Source organism: Styela clava, chromosome 3 (genome assembly GCF_964204865.1).
Source record: "Styela clava chromosome 3, kaStyClav1.hap1.2, whole genome shotgun sequence".
NCBI lineage: Eukaryota > Metazoa > Chordata > Ascidiacea > Stolidobranchia > Styelidae > Styela > Styela clava.
The window spans coordinates 15,529,330-15,551,679 of record NC_135252.1 but is presented as its reverse complement, the minus strand read 5'-3'; the positions used below and the strand labels follow the sequence as shown (position 1 = coordinate 15,551,679).

The 22,350-nt window shown below is 35.7% G+C and overlaps 1 protein-coding gene across 2 annotated transcripts; it reads right to left on the bottom strand.

The window, feature by feature from the left end:
• Window positions 1-387: 387 nt before the first annotated feature.
• On the bottom strand, window positions 388-16,131 carry LOC120342361 (xanthine dehydrogenase/oxidase-like). Of its 2 annotated transcripts, XM_039411152.2 has the most exons (30): window positions 15,374-16,131; window positions 14,531-14,608; window positions 14,142-14,199; window positions 12,939-13,035; window positions 12,574-12,851; window positions 11,145-11,228; window positions 10,972-11,039; window positions 10,549-10,789; window positions 10,275-10,426; window positions 9,048-9,254; window positions 8,633-8,817; window positions 8,334-8,508; window positions 7,476-7,562; window positions 7,296-7,410; window positions 6,940-7,109; window positions 6,712-6,834; window positions 6,508-6,611; window positions 6,310-6,430; window positions 5,820-5,947; window positions 5,543-5,630; window positions 5,342-5,469; window positions 4,871-5,021; window positions 4,621-4,775; window positions 4,193-4,361; window positions 3,749-3,877; window positions 2,758-2,885; window positions 2,280-2,472; window positions 1,630-1,818; window positions 1,045-1,212; window positions 388-633 (listed from the first exon to the last, which is right to left on the bottom strand). In XM_039411152.2, exons 2-30 carry the CDS (start codon window positions 14,582-14,584, stop codon window positions 580-582), a joined length of 3,999 nt encoding a protein of 1,332 aa, XP_039267086.2. In that variant the 5' UTR covers window positions 14,585-14,608; window positions 15,374-16,131; the 3' UTR covers window positions 388-579. The 2 variants fall into 2 exon arrangements, with proteins under 2 accessions (XP_039267086.2, XP_077967061.1); XM_078110935.1 differs by lacking the exon at window positions 14,142-14,199 and having other exon boundaries at window positions 389-633; window positions 15,374-16,130.
• Window positions 16,132-22,350: the final 6,219 nt, after the last annotated feature.

The window sequence follows — 22,350 nt, the reverse complement described above, 5'->3', positions numbered from 1 at the left end:
TATACAGCCATAATTTCGGTTATAATAAATAAACTGTCACAAAAAGGTTCAAAAGTCCGCCGGTGCAAGTGTACCGGTCCGAGAGACAAATTTGAAAAAATATGAATAGCCCTAACTTCTTCAAGTATATATAAACTGAAATTTTGAAATCGAATAGCAAGGAGCATCCATCCTCTAAAGTCTAAATAATCATAACTAAGCCATATCCAAATTCATTCTTGGTTGTGATTCTTAATATAAATCTTATGAAGCGATATCGTGGAAATTTTGAGACATCTAACTCTTGAAATATGGCCATTGTGTATCTATATGCAGTTAGTTTCCACCCTTACTTCGAAAGTTATCTTCCAGCTTACAAAAAACAACGCCAAGAGTTTTATTTAGGTTATTTGTGAATGAAACAGAACTGAATTGCAAATTAAGTAAGTAATATATTATAACAGCAATTTTTAGATATATATATATAATTATGAATTATTAAACACTTTATTTAAACGTCAATTGCAATTATTACCGTGCAGTTATTAACATAAAAATTTTATGAACAATTTTTGATAATTTTTGGAAAAAATATAAATTTTATGCACGGACTGCCCATGGTTGTAACCCGTTCTCACTTTCAGAAGGCTTTGCCTGTTGAATTTAAAAAGTAGCATTGGTATGTGTAATATCATGATTTTTCATAAAACGACAATAATAATTTAAGTCATTATATATTTTAATTTTGCATATCGATACTAGCTTGATGACCCCATGTCAATGACGACAGAAATTAAAGAAGAAGATGTGTTTGTATCATAAATATCAAATTTGCCAGTTCATTTGAAATCCAAATACTGCACTTTTCCAGCTAGATCTCTATTAAAGGTCCATTTTGAAACGTTTCTACAATTAGCATTACCGGGAAAACATGATGTTATTGCTTTTACATATGACCAAGACAATCCGCCCCAAAATGTACCACATAATTTAATGCTATATTTGTATGTTTATGACGCGGAAACGCACAACATAAATTGATAACGTCCGTACAAAATGGATTACCTTGCTAGCAAAGTCATCTTCACATGCTATTCTGATTCTTTCAGCAGTTGCTGGACTATCGAGTCGAAAAGGACCAGTTATTCCAGCATCTGATCGCGCAGATTTGATTGCATTTTTTATGGCAAATAAGACCGACGCTGCCAAGAACAATGGTGGTTCACCAACAGCCTAATGAAGATAAGAAAATTTATCCGGATTATTTCAATAGATAAAATCCGATAACGTTTTTTTGAGATTGAAATGAAGATGCATAAAGACTGTGGTACTGTATGCCGATTTGATTTAAATTAAGTTGGACAATTCAAATCACTTTTCAGTGAACAAATCCCTCTCAGTAATAATCGTCACTTTTACAATGTGAATCGGAACGTATTTTCCGCATCGAATGTATAAAATTTATCGACATTGGAAAATAATTAGAACGTATTACGAAGGTAAGTGGGTAATAAATAGTCTAATATACCATGGTGATTCGCAAACAACCCGATTTGTCATTAGCTTTGTAATTGCGTAGTGCTATATCTTAAGAATATTTACTAGGCAGACAAAAATAAATAGAGATGTGCCTTCGATGCTGAAGCTTACCTTTGAACAATATATCGCCTTTTCATTGGGACAATTTCTCAATAGATGAACATGGAAATGTTTCGGAGTGTTAGCAAATGCTGGGATTTTGTAGGCTCCTGGACCTATAGTCCATAAATGCCCTGACGGTGAATGAAGCATTTCTTCTAAAGTCATCATTCCGTATCCTTGAGCAAAAGAACCTTCAACCTGAAAAATATACGGATGTTCGCATTTCAGCATATTTTATGGTAAAGAACCAATTTTCAAGGGATCAACACGTTTGCACATAGACTGGTGACAAAAACAATTTTGTAATATCTATATATGTATACTTTGAAGACCATACTTGAACAGTACAAGTTTTGGTTCCCAACCCTTTTGACACGTTTCTTTCCTTTCTTATTTTTAACTTCGAATTCCCCCCTACTACGTAAAAAACTCTATTTGCATTTGCTATTCAATCATTAACGGAACATTCACGATACGTGCATTTTGTACTCCGGATTCTGTACAATTAGAATATTTCATAATGCATCACAATAATATTAAATAAGCACGAAATACTGCACGCAAATAAAAAGTAAAATTGTCATCCCCAAATAATCAAAATTCGTCCCTGCGGAGGAATTCGTGCTCAGTTGGGAAACGTTGACTTATCCGATCATTACCTGTCCGATGTCAATTGCTGGATTCAAGCTATTTCCCACATCAACAACAAGATCCGTTCTCAGCACAGCGTGATGTCCAGTCAATACATCGATTTCTACCTGAGAAACTGCTGCTCCGTAGGCTATATAGCTAAACATATCTCCCTTAACATCCCCGGTTTTGCAATCCCATACATTTGTTAGGCCTGGAACCCTTTGAATACAGAATCATTTTAACATAAATCCTACTAATCGAATACTTTCTAACTACCGGTAATTACGAAATAAATGAATGTTCACAGTTATTAAAAGAATGACGTGCCACTTCGATCTCAGTGTCATAAAACTACTTTGCTTATTGATCTCACTTGCTTAACGTAATCTCAATCGCATGAAGATATTCTTATATAATTCCGTTCCTAACCCTAACTAAAATAAGTGAAATCACACAACTGTATACCAAAGTGGCACCGAAAAGAATGTTTCTAGCAATACAAACTTGTAAAATCCAGTAGCGGAAAGACTGATTCGCTTCAAATAGGCTTTCTCTACTAGTTCCTCCCAGCCAATATTTGGATTCGATTTTCTAAGCGGTTCCATCCTTTTCATGATTTTTTCACATGCTTCCTAAAATTGAGATTTTCCATTGCTTAGTGAAATTTTTAGTTTTTGTTAATATGATGCATTGTTTGTTCTAATTGTTTTCATTCTTTGCACGTTCACGTCAATCAAAATATCTCAACATTAACAGGAAGTGTATCATACATACGAGTATATAGATAATGATTAAAATAAACGTATCTGTACGATTCATTACAGTACATCTTGCTTCGGAGGTAGAGGGTATCATATGCCATTCCTTGAGTCAACGCCGAGGTTATCCCATGAATTTTACGTATTGATTCCTCACTGGTGTACCGAGAGAATTTCCCCACCCTCGCGACAAGAATCAGACCATGTTCTCTACCTTATTTTTAAATTCTTGTTATTACCAAGTATACATATTCATAACTGCAATTTTGTATTTGCGTAAATTTTCAAATTTATAACGCCATAATATATTTTACGGAAACGTGGTAAATGCATTATGTCTTCAAAATGAATTTTCCTCGACGTCGAATTATGACGTCACAGTGAATTTTCCTCTCGTTATTCGAATACAAAACATGACGTCAAAAATTTCCAATTTTTTAAAGCTTTTTCCTGTCAACAAAATCTGTGCACGCCACTGGTTACACTGGTATTTTCGACCAAAAATTTACCTGAACTCTATTTTAAAGGGATGCTTTGAACAAGATACTATAGAGCTGATTTAACTACACGTGTCATAAATTAAGTTATGAATATTTAGGCTAGAACTCCTTGAACCAATTTGAAAATATGAAACAAAACGTACCAAATTATGCAAAAGAGGGATTTGCAGATGTTTCCATTTATAAAGGACGAAAGCATCTCTGTTTGTAATTAAGATTTAGTAACCGAGACATTACCTTAACCGCCATACCGTGCAAGTCGCTCGAAGAACTTGCTGCGGTAGCTGATGCATTTGGTACAGATGATGTTGAACATTCGGAAATGTGGATCATGTCTACAGACACTCCCAAAGCTCTACTTGCCACCTAAAGCACATATTATGACAACTTAGAAAATAGTGGATGAATCATGGCGACGTGCCCAACTTGAAGTAATTCGTAGGCATTCACATGGCATCAAATGTGGTGGAAATGCGAATATTTTGTAACTTGGTCGGCCTGATACAATAAACGAGCAGTAAACTACCACCTACCTTGTGAAAAATTGACTAGAATGCAGCACTGAGTTTCGGAATACTCAAAATGAGATGCTTAGATAAAAACGTTCTTCAACGAGTTGAAAAAGCTATTGAAATCAACAATGTACATTATGGTTTCACTAAATTCATAGTTTCGAATTACCTGAACCATTTTAGTATCTAATCCTTGTCCCATTTCAGTTCCGCCATGTGACAACAAGACCGTTCCATCGGTGTATATTAGCACCAAAGCGCAACCTTGATTCAAATGTTTAGGACCAAATCCAACAGCATATGTTGATGGAATGCAAGCAATTCCTCGTTTTTTCCACCTGAAATGAGATACTGGCGTATGCATATAACTTGTGTTTATATATATATATATACTTCTCGTAATAAGAACATGCACGATATATGACATCATGTCATTCATTTAATTGGGTGGCTTAACAAGCCGCGTCTTTGAGCTAGTGGTCAATTACTTAACTCTGTAAACCCAATCATACTCTATGGTCAAAAACACTAATTTTGACAGGTGAGGACGTATTGCACTAGTCTTTATACTTTCTGTGCGGTTTCTGTGTATTTTACCTTGAAGATTTATTGAAGTCCCGAATTTCCTTTCGAACAACGTGAAAGTTCGACTTTTCAAGACATTCATCCCAGCATCGTTTTGCTTGGAAATTTTGAAGTAAAGTTCCGTGCAAAATTCGATCGCCATCTTTGTACATGTTCAATTCACGAACCTGTACAGAAGTAATATGTACGGCGACTTCTTAAAATGATCTACTATTTTGTACTCCCTTTCTACTATTATGAATCAATATATCAAATATCTTACCTTTTCTGAATCCATATTTAAAGTTTCTGCAACCTTCGTTATCCAAGCTTCAGATATGATCATTGCTTGAGGGCTGCCAAATCCTCGGAACGCAGTATTTGATGCAACGTTGGTCTGACATACACTTCCTGTCACTTCCATATGAGGCACACTGCAGGGATAAAAAGTACTATTCAATCGTGTGTGTTATTCATCAAATTGGTAATAGTATTTGGTTAAATATAATACTTCAGTTCTCAGTAGTTTATTATCCATAATGGTATCAGTTATTTTTTTATTTCATTGAAGCCATTCTTACACCGATACATTTATTAGATCTATTGCTAAGAGTTCTAATTAAAACTACATTCACGTTCTTTGCCATTCTCCCCAAAATTTAGTTAGTCGTTTATCCACATTGTATGAAACTTATTTGATTGGCTCAACAATTTCGGCAACCTATCCAAATATTATCATTTTGTAGAATATTACTTATAGCTGTTATCAGCATGCACGATTGCCCGATCCATCACTCCAAACGACAAATCATCTGAATTTCCACCGTTACTATACAGTTTTATTTGCAATGCCTTGATTTGACCATCTTTATTGAATCCGATCTAAATAAAATTGCCATGTTCAGAAATATATTTTAAAAGTTGATTGTACAAATTTTATTGCTATATCATTTACCTTATATCTCCCCAAAAATGGATGTCTACCGCCGGTGATTTGCATATCTTGTTGTCTCGTTAACACGCATCTTATTGGCTTTCCCAATCTAGATATGAAATCATTGAAATTCTCTGCACCATTACATATATATGAGCAAAAGTACACATATGACCATAACAGCACTAAGTTCATGAATTAGGAAAGGAAAAAATCTAAAGTCAACATAATTATTCCAAGTTTGTATTTTTTCGTATTCTGTAAAATTCAATGGCACAATATGTCGGTAATTACTCACTTTCTTGCTGCTATAACTGCGGGATTTGATATGACACAAAATCGGGTTTCTTTTCCTCCAAATCCTCCACCTAGTCGCTTCGTGCGAACGATAACTTTATTTCTCTTCAGTCCAAGGCAAGTCGCAGCCTGCAAAAGACAATTGTTTAATCGGTGATATATGGTCATTCACTAACTTGAATTCAATTGCGATAAACAGGGAATACAGCAGGTAGGCACTGTGAGTTTAGTTGCAATCGCGCGAAATCAGAGCATGGTCTTAGAGTTGTTATGGATAGTGGAATAGACGATAATATCAAAGTGACAGTCACTTTGGGTAATAAAAGACAAATACTTAGATTTATGGGAAAGCAAGCCCCGAGTACAGCAAAACAATAGAGAACAAGACAATACAGCAAGAACATAACTCTGTGCAATAACAAGATGTATTTGGCGTTTGAAGTTGATTTAGCGAACCAAGATAAGCGGTTTAAAACCATGAGTGAGCATACCATAGTTTGCAATCCGTTTGGATATTGACATGAACTAAATACTTCCATTTCTCCATCTTCATTTTTCGGGATAGCAATACAACATTGAGTCTCCATATAGAAATGTTCTTGTCCACCAACTCTAAAAATTAAAAAATGTTTACTCTACTACACAAGAAAGAATGAAGATAAAAGTAAAAGTGTTTTCTACAGTCCAACCTTGCTTCATCTTCGATGACGAAATCACAATTTTGGAAAACTTCCTCAGCATTTCCTCTTTTCATTTTTTTTACAATTGACAATTTGTCGTGTTTAATAGCATCCTGCAAACACGGAGAAGAAAAAGATATTTTGTATAAATAAAAACTGAGCTAACCAGGAGTCGAACTTTGGATGTCCGTATGAAAACTACAAAGACATTACCTCTATGGTAATAACTCTTGGTAATATATCTTCGTAAGTTATTTTCACCAATCGACTTGCTTTGATTGCGTGTGCTTGAGTGTCGGCTACAATGGCTCCAATAACGTGCCCAACACATGTTACCTGTGAATAGATGAGTTAGTGATAATGCATAATACAAGCTATAAAAACAAAAAGTAAATTAAGTGGCAGTTTGTATGTTTTGAATATCTTAATATTACCAACTACCTTTCCATCCGCAAACACTTCGCCATACATGCCAAGGTCATTTTCACCGATGACATCATTCTTGTCAACGTACGAAACCACTCCTGGACATTCAAGTGCCACAGTTGTATCAACATCGATAATTTTTGCATGGGCTCTCGTGCTGCAGACTAATACCATCTGCAATTCATCTAAAAAAATCAAAACTTTACATTATGAATTTAGCACATGCTATGAAATTGCAATTGCGAACACTGCATTAACCTTAATTGGAGACACAATGGCATACCATAATTTTATATTTGAACAATATATATATTCTAATTCTTCCGTCGATAATAACAGCGCTAGGAATTTAAAATCGAAAAAAATAAGACCTCTGTAAGGTGGTATATCATCAATATATATTGCTTCTCCAGTTGTATGCTTGAATCCAGATAGATGAGGAATCGGACGACCAATGGTATCGATTGGTTTTTGATCTTCAGGCACCTAAAAATAACAAATGTGATCAACAGCCTACTACTACTACAAACCTAAAGTGATGAAAATACTACCTCCTGCCATGTTTGTGTGCTTGTAAATGATTCTTCTTCGACCGATAAATCGGAAATGATTTCTCGACTGATTGCGATGTTGTTTTTCTGTAATGCGATAGTTTATTAACTAGTTTAATTAATGTGGCGTATGATTGTTTGACAGGGATGGGGGCAATATTTTATCACGCATTGAAGAATTAATTTAGGTGATTACAATAAGCTTTAAAGCTAAACGCAGCGAGTACAGTTATTTCTGCTATCATATGTGACCCATCTGAATGCAACGCATTCTCAAAGTGTATATTGAACTGCATATAAAACTCCAGTCGTTCCCAACCGCTGGTCCGCGAATCGGTACGGAAATTTTATTCCAGATTAGCTAGTCTGTTCGTCAAGTATTTACTTTCCAACAAATAAGAATATAAGTTTATTATTTTAATTCACTCAGTGTCGCGTGACAGTCCTCATAAATACCAAATTATATGTGAATGCCATAAAATGTACATTGTTTTATATATACAAAACAATAAAGAGAGTATGAAACTGAAAAATATTAATGATGGGCTAACAGTGACATCCAGCGACAAACGAGAGCAGTAATAATGACGCCATGTATGTCATCCTACAGAAAAATTTTACATCGTCATATTCATATCGGGCCATTTTCATAATCTTCGATGTCGACTAAGGTAATGATAACGGCACACCCTTTCGACGAGCTGAAAATACCTTATTATTATGTAACCTTTCACACCGAAAGACTAAGGCGATTCGGTTGTGTATGAAAACAACATTGGATTGTGTTTGAAAATTGTGTGTTAATCTGAACTCAAACATAATTTTGACGTAATAGATTTCAATATTAAGTGAACTAACTTTTGAAATTCCTCTTTCAACCAAAATTGTCATTGTATGATGATAAAATTTGAAGAAGAAGCTTGTCACCAGTGTACGGCGATACTGTACCATTCCTCCCGGTGCATCAACTGACAATTTCATCTCTTCACTCAACCACGAGGAAACATCATTCAGTAAAATACCGTCCCAGGTTCTGTGTTAATTTGAATATTTTTATATTCAGCAAGTAATACTGAATTATTGCAAGAAAAACTCCGGGGCGAATTATGATAAAAAGAGCTGTGATTGCAAAACGACGAAGTATCAAATATCATCACCTTCCAATTGTTTTTGACATTGTTTGTGTCGGAACTTTTGTTATTGCTGCCATTCCTCCGAAAGCTATCGATAGTTTTTTAATCGTTTTTGTTCCAGGTTCAAAAGAAACATGCATTGCTGAATTTACTATAGCTATGTCATCTTCTTTTCTCTTTGATTGCTTATACGCCTTCATGACGTCATTCTTGAGTTTGAAAAGGTAAATTAAAATGTGTTAATAATATATCACTAATCATAACAAGAAACTGAATTTGCTATGTGGAGCATTTAATCTCGTCAACGGGAAAAAAATCGAATTCATATAAATGTGAAATCATCATTAATGTAAAATCGTTAAGTACAACAATTTCGTTTCATATAGACCTCCCAGATCAGGATTTATGTAAAAAGAGCATTTAAGTAAAAATCACATACTTCGGTTAGAAATGGAATTTTTATTGAAACCAAGATCTCATCTTTTCTCGTTTTCGTTTTTCTATATCCGATAAAAAATGTTTCATCCATTTGAATTTCTCTCAAACCAGAACTTGATGAAGCAAAAGTTAGTTTTGCTCCAACCGCAAGTAAAATGGGATTGAGATCCGATATTGGACTTGCTGTCATGATGTTTCCACCGATGCACTGAAACATGAAGAAATCGAGATTAAGTGTGGTTTTCAGTTTAAGAAAATCACAGTCCGTCCTATATTTTCCTATTATACTCACTCTGATCTGATTTTTAATTCATTTGCACATTTGAACATATAAAATTATAAATATAACATGGGAATGAATAAGCATAATCGGAGATTTAATATGTCATTTTTCATCACGTTGGTCCACGCATGACATATATAGACCAGTGATTTTCCCTCTTTTATGAATCGCGGAATTACTTCATAAATTCGCCGTGAAACTCAGATTAAAAATTTTAGAATTTCCGGAAATAATCGATTTAATTACCTAATACGAAAAGACCAGAAGGTCATCGGCTCGAGTTGGTAAAAGATGCCGGTACAAATGAAAGTTTTTCAAACTCAGACGCTAAACAAAACGTTGTAATACCAACGAGAAACATTTAAGACGGGCGATATCTGGCTAGAAATAGCTGTGATATTTCAATGCAATGTAATATTTGGGCTTGCTTCGGTGATCACAATTATTCTATTCTTCCAGAGTGACGAAATACAAACACACAGATCTTCTTCTACAGTTCACGGGGTCAAAATAATCTTACAACCAAATACTTGATCTTTGGTTCTCAATTCGCAATATTTCACATCATAAAACTTCAACCAGGATGAGGTGAGACAGCAATTTGATGCGGACCACCTGGAGGGTCTTTCACACAACGCCAGTGTTTCGTGTAACACCGGTTGAAAATCAATAATATTCGCCATAACCGTAACGTAAACGGTGGGGTAAAAGGTATTTCCATTTCCTTTCCTATCGAATGAAATCAACAGTAAAAACTTGTTCAATAACTAAACTTTTTAACAAACAATAACTTTTTAACAATTGATTCTTGTTTTAATATCTTACCGAGAATAAGTAAATATCTCGATAAATTTATGGTGTGGTGGCAAGAAAAAGATAATTGCCCATGTTGAAATTTATCTCATGTAGATAAGCTCAAAATTCTTACAATCTCTAGTTACATACCGCCACATTACGAGTCTGCAATCCAGCAAATAGTTTTAACATTTCCAATATTGAGTAAAATATTTGAGTTTCTTCTTCAGTTTTGTCTTTATGCAGAGATTCCAAAAATTCAGCAACATCTGAGAGGCGACACGATGCACCAATGCTAATGCCTGACAAAAAATCCGTTAACATTAAAAAAAAGCGATTGAGTCAGCTTTCTGCTTCATTTCTAAGATGTAACCAGATAAGAAATGCAAAGGTTTATCATAGTTGATAATGCAATGATTTTTACCTTCGTCATCGACGTTCATTTCGTTAAGTTCTTGTACATTTATTGGGCAAATGATATGCGGATAACAATGTCCTTTGATATTCATTTCTATCCCAACTTCTGTGTTTCCGACAACAATTCTGGCATCAGGAAAACGTTGCTTGAGCGACAACATTTCATCCAAATTGATTGGCTGATGCCAAGTCACTCCCTCTCCCACAAACGTTAAAGATCGAGCTACATTGTTTGTCTTGTTTGAGATCTGCAAATTGGGAACATCAAAACGATTCGTGGATTTCGCAAGTTAATGAGAGTATTCATGCCGGCTGTAATTTCAATTATTTCAAACCAAGTGCTAACAAGCGTCACCTGTTTGATTACATGGATAGATCACACTTAATGGAATAAAATGTAGTATACTGACTTTTTTATATTTATACTTACCATGAGTTCTGGGGGAAATATTGGTTCTTGTGAAGGGTCGTAAGGTAGCCATCCGTTCTGTTTGTTTTCTGATATATTAATGAAAAAGTAAGCTGATCAATGTTTACATTTATCATTTTGCGGTATTTCTATAAAATCTTAACTACACTGTAAAACTACCAAGCATAGCATACCAATTTCATTCTCTTGACTGTTATGTGCATCTTTTTGAAATTTGCAGCATTTTTCACCCATTGGGCAAGTGAAAGTTTTGAACGCTGAAAAAAGTTGAAACATATTAGGTTTGCGACTGAGGGACTTCGTTTCAGATGTTATTTTGACATGTTCACTTCATACTACCCTAGAAAAAAGTTGTCAAAATTTAATTAGAGTATTGTTTTAGAGCTATTTTTGAACATTTTCAATAATTGGCAGCTACATAACCCGTTTATTCAAACACATGCGACCTTGAATTCGATCATTTCACTCCAATGATATTTTCAATATTGCGTGGCATGAAAAATAACATATTTGAAGAGAAAGCTTCAAATTCTAAATAAAATAGTTGCAATATAAATTTAACTAGGTACGGCTGCTTTTCTATGGAATCCATCTAAACCTAAACAAGATCAAAGCGTCAAGATAGCACACACCGGAGAAGCAGTTAGCGATAGATAAGTAGGATAGTTCTGGCCGACATATTGATTGCTTAAATTTTCAGTCGTTTAATTTCACTTCTATGATCAAGCAGTTATGTTCACAATTTTTCACGAGATTTGTGAAAGATTTTTGAATAGACCAATTGATAGCACACAATCGAAACTAGTAATTTTACCATGGCAACATTGCCAGTAATTTGTATAATTATGGGACCACTAGATATGTAGTACTGTAGTAGATAATCTAGCCATGCACGTCTTGACGTTGAAGTATTTGTATGGAATAGTCATATGACATTAAATGTAAAAAAATAAAGATTAATTTTTTTTATGTTGCATTTTGCACAGTTGTGGAAAAGTGTATGTAAAAGTGACAAAGCGTGACAGAAATGCTTTTACATTTCTAACGCAGTGGTTCTTAACCTTTGCAAATGTGTCGAACCCCTACGTTATACTGGAAGATTCCGCCGAACCCCAACGTTTTGAACAGTCAAAACCTGGGGCGAAATTAAAACTTTAGGAGCGGGAACATGAATTGCAACGAGAGAAGCAGAAAGATGCAAAAAGAAACACATATCTGTGCAAAACTACACATAGCTGATGATTTTCCGTTGAAGTTTGAATACTGCTGTAAAATAAATGTTATTTTGACATAATTTATAGGTTGGATAATAGAAATAATTTAATGATATACAAATTAGCGCTATAAAGGTATTTGTGATGATTAAGTCTTTACCGCTATGGTCTTGTATTTTATTTTATCTAGTGATACATATATTTAGCAATTATGCTTTTTTTATATTTATTTGTCCCCTAATGCCTTCCTGCCAATATTCATACACCAGTAATACATAGGCGAGTGAACAAGATTTCGAAGACTTTCTCAATAGAATTTCTATTCCATAGTCGTGAGATTGAAGAATTTTAGTGTAATAACAAAATACATCCTTTATTTATCATTTACCTGCAATAATTGGTCTATATCCAGTACATCTACATAGATTTCCTTGTAAACAGTTATCGATATCACTTGCCGACGGAATTTGGTTGTTACGCAATAATGCGTACATCGACATAACAATACCAGGAGTACAAAATCCACATTGTGATCCGTGGAACTTTGCCAACCTTTCTTGGATCTGATGAAGTTTTGTTTTTGTGCTGCCGATTCCTTCTACTGTTGTTACCGCACACCCGTGTACAGAAACCAGCGGTGCCAGACATGCATTCACTGCAAAGTGTCTGAAAGTAGATTGGATATTTTGCCATAAAACGCCCACAAAACTGCTGTAATTCACAGTTCATCGAATAACATATTTAGGTGTTCACCTTGCCTTTTCTAAACTTTTCTCCCATTTTGATATCATGACAGTGCAAGCACCACACCCGCCTTCTCCACATCCAAGCTTGGAACCAGTGAGTTGAACTGAAAGCGTGATTTAGTTTGATTGGCTATATATAATAATAGTTTAGATAACATTTTTATTTCAAAACAAAATAATGATAATATATACGTAGTGAAATTATTAGAGATTACGCCATCTAGTAATCTGAAATGTATTTTCATTTATCCTTTCAGTTGGTTTTCGTTGATAAGGTGTACGTGTACGGTTATATGACTGATTGTCTGGAACAGGCCTGTGCAACTTAAGGCCCGCAGGCAGCATGTGGCCGCGAAAGTTTTATGCGGCGCGCGAGGTGAACTAAAAATATTCAATTATGCGTACAAAATGTATGCGATTGGTGCTGAAAAACAATGTCAAGTGTAGATATTTTCATTGAAATTTCCAAATACTGATTCAAATAGCGTCCAAGTTGCCTACTGCCGTTCAATTTATTTCAGTACTTTTGTACCCGATTATTATGCATCGCCGTTTGTTGCATCATAATGTCTCGTGCGCCTTGCACGATAAATGTATGGAGTGCATGCGATAGTGGCGTTTGTTTTCAGCATTTCTCAATAAAATCGCAATGACCGGAAACAAAGACTGAGAACGAACAATTGAATAAAATAGTCAAACAAATTTTTATTTGTGGTCGAAATATTCAAAACTACTCTGTCTAACATTATCGCAAAGTGGTGTCAGTTCCACTGTATAAAACGAAAGCTTAAAAAGCTACTGGTATTAGCAAAAAATATCCAGCTTGATCGGAAGCGCTCATACCTATGCGAGCATACCTTTTGATATTCAACATTAAAACAAACAACAAATAATTTTTGTGTGAACTGTGAAATGTAATAGTTCTCCAATTACGAGAAGCTTGTCGCAAACAAATGATGCAACTTTTCTCACTACAGATTTGATTTGGTGTCGATTTGTTCATATGTTGCATTGTTTATACGTTATATACAGAACAATACATGATATTTTACATACTGTAATAACGATAACTTGTAGCCCGTGAACAAATATTTTTCTGTTTTGCGGCCCTTGAGTTATTTTTAGTTGTGCAGGCCTGGTCTAGATTCTAGAAGATCTTTATTCAAAGTAAAAATACCAGTGTCATTGCATCAAATTATAAAACACTTACGATTATTTCTTAAATAAGTAAGTAAGATAGTTTCTGGGTCTGCGTTCTTTTCCATCACCTGAAACATTAATTTAAGGTACAACGGGGGGAATTGTAAAACAAACGATATAACAGGTAAAACATTATCGACACGTGTTTGGTGTACTGTCTATCATTTTATATATCCAACGTCGGTTAATTACAGAGCAATACTTGAGACCCGTTATCTATTTTCTTGTCGCTTGTTATTTCGATATCGTCAGCTATAATAAGTTAATAATTCTGATAATCCACGACACTTGTGTACACAGCTACAATTAGGTCGCCAGAGTCGGTCTGATTTGAAGATAATTTGATGATTTGGGTAATTTTAATATTTTCAACCAATTTAACAATTCGTTACTTCTTACCTTCTTTCCATTAACGTAAAATATAAGAACGTCGGATTTCTCCGCTGACGGCATTTTCTCCAATATATGCTGTAATACCTGAAAAAGAGCATGTAAGGAGAGTTCATTTTATGCAAAAGTGTTTATGATACAAAATAGGAAAATAAGATGTTCATATTTATCCCATCAATTCGTTTCAGATGCATGGGCTTGATTGGGCAGTAACCGACCAGAGAGCACGTGGACCAATCAGCGTGTAGTAGGCTACCCCAGCAATCCTCTCGCACAAAATACACTCGTGGGATACGAACTTACCAATCCGCACAGGGTTATTATAGAGATGCGACAGCAAGCCTGTAAATAACGCTTGGCAGTGTACGCTAACCGCGGATTACATTTACCATGTAAATTCATATAAGCATTATCACATCCATGTTCGGTACGACGACACATATTTTATTGCAAAACAAGTTATAAAAAATACGTGATAACTACGCAGCTATCTAATGGAAGCTTTTTATAATTTCATTATTCACGCGCAAGTATTGAGGCCACCTCTCGCTCGGCACTTTGAAGTCCACGTGGAAACATCGCCGAGCATTTTATAACTGCAGAGAAGGTGTGTCGGGGCGTCCTCCGTCGCCCAATGTATAGTATCAACCTGAGAGTGGAGGTCTTTATATTTCGTTACTATGTCCTAATTTATTCTATACAAATTTATATTCAAAGCAAAGCTGGTTTTGAAATATGAAGAAACAGTAATATGGACTGAACGTAAAGTAAACTTTACTTATTTTAAGTGTAAGAATACGACTGGATGTGAATATAGGGACTTCAGATTTTAAATATTTAAAAAAAACTTACCTGCAACAAAATTCAGATTTTGGTGGAAGGATATATGTCTTAACCCATCAGTTTCTACATCCAAATACCGTTAACAAACTATTGTTAAAACTTATAACAGTCCATATCAGAGTCCTTATACCCCTTCTGCAAATATTTGCACAGCCTATTATAAAACAAAAAAACTTTTATGAGGAGCACTAAATGCTCCGTAACCACGGTTAATATTTATCCCAGAAGTTTGCTGCAATGACCCAAGCGAGGGAATGTGTCTATTGATTCACAATCGTGTCATAGTCACTGAGGTGTATAGTCACAGTCCGATAATGTTTTAACAATATTTCGATCCGATTCGGACATGTTGGCTAATATTCCCTTGTATATGATATATATAAATTCAAATGCGGGATAATAAATAAAAAGCATCACTTTAGCACGAGGGAGACAATACGTGATATGAAAATCGTCATTATGCCAGTTATATATTAAATGTCCGAAGCGACTGTTTGTCACCAGTACGACAGTAGCCTGTTATGGGGCAAATCCAGCCTTTCTTGAATTTATGGGTGTAAATGATATCGCGCGGTGACTATGTACAGGATGCATAGATTATAATGACTGCACTAATCCCGTAACGTAACCAATACGAATATACACACATTGCCGTAACCAACTCCCTAAATCACCGCGCGTTTCTCCTCTTACATGTCCCGAACTATCTTCCACTCTCGTCTCTGCGTGCGCTTTCGCTCAGATGAGTCATTTTATCGTTTATACTGCCATTTATAATTGCATTTTAGTAATTTTATATTCAGAAATATTGAAGATTAAAAGGGAATTTCAAGACACGCCCTACAGTTGAAATATGGCAGGTATATTAGTCTAAAACTTCTAACACGACTACACTTTATATTTGCTGTCGCCACAGTTGAATTAATTTATATCAAATTAAGCTGAAACCTTGGAAAAGTCGAACGATGCTAACTTTACCAATTTAAAGCCAATGGTTTTTGTTAAGGATCAAACATGACTGCGCTTGTTAGAATGAATGTTACATTGACAGGTTTTGATAACGTTTCAAACTTAGTATCGCATGCAAGCCCTTGCAAACTTTTGACTTCCCTACGAGATCCGTCGACTTTTGCTGAGCACGAGATCCACTGAGATGCGGAACCGCTACACTTGATTTTATTTGTAATTTCGTTGACGTCACTACACAAAACCTAAAATAGAAAAACGAATCCCACAGAGCCCACATAATGGCCTTCTAGTGACAACAGCGATCTTTACCGACTGAAAATTTTAATAGAAGTGGTTCGGTAGTTTTTCCACAAGAGGAAGAAAAGAAATACTAACAAGGATAAATAACAACATAATAACAAAACTATCCATGGTACATTTCGTGGTAAAGACGTTTACGCTTCCATATAACAAAGTTAAAATTAAATACTTTGCCGAAGATTACGCAGTCAAACTAGAGCTGTTTATCTGTCTAATCTCCAAGTAATACCAAATCTGCTTATTCGCGCATGTACACACATGTACTAATTTTATCATTGTGTTTCGGAAGTTGTTATTTCACAATTTGTTATCTCGTCATGATTAATTGCGATTTTAATACACGAATATCACATTATATAATCGTGAATTTCCGGGTTTCTTACTTAATTGCTTAAATACATTTTCTACCTGCTTACGCTCTTATTTATCAGTAACGATAAGTCAATGACGACATCGATATGACGACGCACGAATGCTATTACATAAAAATTTTGTATATGCCACAGCTTCATATTACATTAATTGTAGTTTACTGTCATATTTTGTGTTCCTAGTATATTTTGATATTCACTTTTTGATAGTTTTTATTTCAAAGAATTTCTCATATATATTACAAGCACTGACCAAATTTGTTGTTGGTATGGAATCGAATTTGAAAACTTAGTAAACGCTTAGGCATACGAAAAGTGATGATTCATATGAATGTGCTTCGGTTTCACCTCTAGTTTTTGTTATTTAAATAACGGTATACATCCGTATGTGGATATTTACTATTTTACGTTCTGTCACGCACGTCTGTATGCTATTTGCAGTTTCGATTAATATTTTTTGAAAACATTAACATATCGTTGTTCTAAGTCTAGATCAAGATAATGGTTTCTAACTGCTGGTTCGTGAAGAATTTTTGCCGGCCCGCGTGAAATTTCGTAGTTTTTTTTCTGCCAGCGCAACGTTTGGTTGACGAAAGACGAAGTTACTTTGCTTTATTAGAAAATTTTCCATCCGTCGTAATATTGGGTTGGTATTAATTGCCCAGCCGATATCTTCGCCGGCGAATAATCACATTTTTCGCTTTCGTTCCACCGCATGTTTTAGTCTAAATTGTCCCCGCATGAAAGTGAATAAAGTTAAACGGGTGAGCCACGTTCGCCTGCCTAAAGTTAACGTCTCTCTCGCCCGCTTTCGGTTTTGCCTCGTACAGTACGGAGTGCTATAAATCCTCGATTTGTTAACTTTTTAAAGGTACATACATACATACAAGTTATGAGATTCTTTATACACAACAATATAGTACGAAGTCATGCTGGAAGTATAGTAACTTACACAGTTTTATCTCTCTTCTTTTCTCCTTGACACCACTATTATAGACGGGCTCCGCTGTAGATTTCCCCCACTATTCTGATTTATGGTGCTAGTTTTTACAATGGCGGCCAAAATCAGGGTACAAAATACTGAGTAAATGCTATAATGCAGTGGTCGGCAACCACCGGGCCGCGGCCCATTGTGATTACTACCGGTCCGCAGAGAGGTGACACAAAAAACGTACAATGCCCTAATAGCATTGTTACCAGTGTGTAAAGTCAGGTTTTCAAAATTGACAACCACAAAAACGAAATATTTAAGTAGGACGAACGTGAGAAACACGTTATACCTTTGTTTTTGAATGTATTGTTAACATAACTTTTCTAGTGCATATAATTTATTAAATTACATCAGTTCGTCTGTAATTTGTATAAAGGCGGTCCGCCAAAATTTTGGTCAGGCTTTACCGGTCCGTCACTGAAAAAAGGTTGCCGACCACTGCTATAATGCACGACAATCGATGGTGCCCTAAATATGCCACCATTTAACCATGTGATTACGCTTTCTCATCGGTCTTCATCTCTGTCAGGATAAATATGTGAATGTTATCCTAATGCTTACACACGGCACTACCCTTACCTCCCAGGCACAATAGCCACATGCATGATAATAGTGGGATAAGGAAAAAAAATTGCAGTCGGACGTCATCGGTGTTTTCGGAAGATTTTTCTAATCGGCGGAATTATGGGTTTTTTCGGCAGTTTTGGTATAAGTACCTTTGTTCTGTCCGTATTTCACGCCTATTCGATCGATTTATCTGAAAGGTGTTCGAGGCAAGTTTAGTTTTCTCAACTCAAACGGATATAACTCAGAAGACGTTTATTTCAATTAGCGTAAATAGCCAAGGCAGACAGACCTAATACCGCACATTAGATGCATGTTGGATATCACTTTGGAACGTTGCTCTAGTATTGCTGGCTAGCACTACTAGACATAACTCAATTTCTTCTGAAATCCCCGGGGCTCAACTAGATGCAAAGCCCAATAAACAAAATCCATTTTACTTCATCTTCAGAAACGAACTTTTTGAAGTTTGTAATTGGGCGAATGAATCAACCAGTGTCGGGCAAATCAGAGATAACACTCGGGCTAGGCAATTCGAATAAGTTCAGACAAAAATTTCGAATCGCCGCCACATTTTTACAATGCAATTCTGACATAAGACATTTTTCCCAGCGAGTTATTATTGAAATATGTTTTTCATTGTGTGTGAAATTTTGGTGTCCGAAGAATCCATTACCATTAATTATCACTCATCTTACAAGTATTCGAAATTCGATCCTAAAATCACCCGACCCTAGTCCCCATTTATTAAATACTCAACGATCTAAATGAAATAACCCCGATTCCACTAACCAGTGAGACTTATCTCAGTGATTCGTTAGGACTTCCAGCGTCTCACGGTTACGGGACTTCCATCCAATACCAGAAATTTGTCGATATTAATGGTAATTTTGCCCAATTTCAATATCTGGAGATATCCAGAACGAATCCTCTAAATTTTGTCTCTCTGTCATTGTCGCTAAAAATTAACTGTCAGTTATGATTGGTATGGGAATACAGACATCCAAAGGATAGCACTTACCCAGTGGGGGGAATTAAAATTTTTGGTGACCCGGTTTCATCACAGAAGTTATATTTTTCAGCCGGTTCTGTTACAAAAAGTCATGTTTTTTTCAGTAATGCTAACGGTTCTAGGGCTACCATATTTGAAAAAGCAAAATCCCGGACAGTGCATGAGTATTTTCGGCGCTCCCGAGGTATGTGCACCAAGATGGCGCACAACCTATACTACGTTCAGGTTGTGCGCCATCTTGGTGCACATACTTCAGGAGCTCCGTATTTTCATGAGACCATATATATGCGCTACCGAAGGCTGCAAACGCTGTACGATACTCATTCTAAAGCGCCAGCTACAATAATGATAAAGTATTGTCTTCAGTCACAAGCAGAATCTCACACCAGGCGGGTTAGCACTCTCTAAATATAGCTCTAAGTCTAAATAAATCTCAACTTCAGAGTGGAAAATAATAATGCGAATTAGGTTGTGCCGAAAAGGAAGAACAGCAATTGCATGCTTAAAACAAATTACAGACACGCTTGTAGATCAAGTCACTACAAATTCACTCTTCTGACCATGCATATTTTTCTGGAGACCTAATTCTCTTCAATAGGGCATTTACAGTTGTCTCTTGTAAATGCCACACATTTTTTTAAAAACATCTTTTTTCTAAGGTGTCTTTTACATAAGTGGCAATTGTGTCGGCAGTCTCGTTTGCCTTGTTTGTAAACTCAATCAATTTTGATTGCAAACCACCTTTCCTCCAGTCAAAATATTGAATGATTGTAGGAAATAATTTCAGTTCATTGTGATTGCTGCCATCTGTTGCAACGCCAAAATACGCGATATCGTTTTCTTCAAAACCTTTTAGAACAGCATCAATAGAATATTGCGCAAGTACGCTAGTAACAACTTTTTCTGTCTTTGTGCGGCCACTACTAAACTTCTTCGCTGCATTAGAATCAAGGAAAATCTTTTCAAGTGGAACAGATGTACATGGACAAAAATCTCGAGAAAGTCTTCTGACGCCGAAAGCCGCTTTAGCATCCCGTATGCGCTACACAACTTTGAAACACTCATATCTCGCGAACCATATATTATATTTAGACAAGTTTCACATCGCGTGAAAAATAATCTACAGGGCTAAGTATAATTTTAAAATTGAGATAAAATATTGTGATAATCTTATGAAAATTGGCAAAATTGAAAAGCATAAAAAACTTCTGAAAAACTCCTAAATCTAATTGGAAAAATTTAACCTAGTAGATTATCGACAACATTTGTAGAAGATGAAGATAGCTTTCCAGTGATACCATTAGATTGAAGTTATGTTGCACCATTCAAATTTTAGAAGCATTTTTATTCGTGATTTTCTTTGTCGCAAGATCGAGGCGACGTCAAGGTGACGTAAATAACAACCTGACACATTTACGCCGTTACGCAGCGACGTTAAGCAATTACGTCGGCACGTAGCACGTTTACGTTCTATACGAAAAACACTTTTCCCCGCATGCTCGTAGCGTCATTTACTTTAATTCGTACTCTTGAAGCGACTAACGACTTGTAAACGATACAAGGGAGAATTTACGCATTCCATCCAGTCTCAAAATCTGTTCGACTAAAACACACAATATGCAGTGTTATTGCCGTTTTAATTGCATAAAGATATATATGAAAAATTCGAATAGCAAAAATACGGATTTCTAAAAACGGAATGCTGGAACATATCGATGGATGCATTGTTCAGCGCCAATGCTGGACTTTATTGTGCCATATTTTCTTCTTCCGATAGATGGATACTTTCCAATATTTCATCTGGACAAAGCTTTCGTTTAAAATTCATTGTAAATATAGCGATATCAGGAATGTTGCGTAGGTATATGCAGTAATTTCGAAAATCGAATGAGGCCGCAAAATGTAAAACACTGACCCGGTGAGCTACTGGTGCCACCATGTCTTGCGCGTTGCCGTTATCCGTTTTTTTTATTCAATTTTCATGATATCCAACGGTGAAGAATTAGCCTTGATGTTTCCGGCGGAACCTCATAAATGCATGAGGATCAAATATTTCACTTTGGCCATTCATTTTCGTCCCATATTTAAATAATTAACGTATATATATATAAAATGGCCTTTATATTCTAGCAATTTCACTATGTTCGATCAAGATTCGTCTGAATATAGAGGTTTTATCTGCGGCCGAGGATATGATACTGATGCAATGATGGCACATTCCGAACTCAAGCTGTGCAATTGCGCAATCTATATCACGCAAAGCGTTACACACGAAACGTCGCATGAACGTTATCAGGACAATGTCGTCGTCGCCCTTTGCGTCGTTACGCAAACTTGGCGTCAAAATAGTTGATCAATTTTGTTCACAAACCATTGGAATCGATAGTACAAATTCTGCAATAAAATGAGTTATGCGTATGTTAAGAAAGTCATCCGTATATTCCCCGAAAGGTAATTTTGTATACTTTTCAAAATTTTACATATATTGATGATACATATCTAAAAAAGGTATCAAATCCTACTAAAACACAAAAAATTAGCAGATTGGACTAAAAATAGGCTTACACATCTCATCAAAACATCTCATAAAAAATAATGCCAGTTAGAAATAAAAGACTAGATAAGCTTTTATATGACATATTACAGACCATCTGGTTTAAAAGTTATGTTGATTTAAAATTAGAGATATTACAATTTTTGACGCGTCAAATCGATGCGACGCCGTGGGAGGTCAGGGTGAGAGAGTAGCGTCGTTCTGGGGATTCAGAGTTCAAAAAGC

Bases quoted from the DNA above. Each gene is read 5' to 3' on its own strand.
- LOC120342361 (XM_039411152.2), bottom strand. From the start codon at position 14,584: ATGCCGTCAGCGGAGAAATCCGACGTTCTTATATTTTACGTTAATGGA. The intron at 10,427-10,548 runs GTAAAAATCATT...ATTTTTTGTCAG, and splicing joins AATGAACGTCGATGACGAAG to GCATTAGCATTGGTGCATCG. The intron at 2,473-2,757 runs GTTTGTATTGCT...CTGTATTCAAAG, and splicing joins TCCGCTACTGGATTTTACAA to GGTTCCAGGCCTAACAAATG.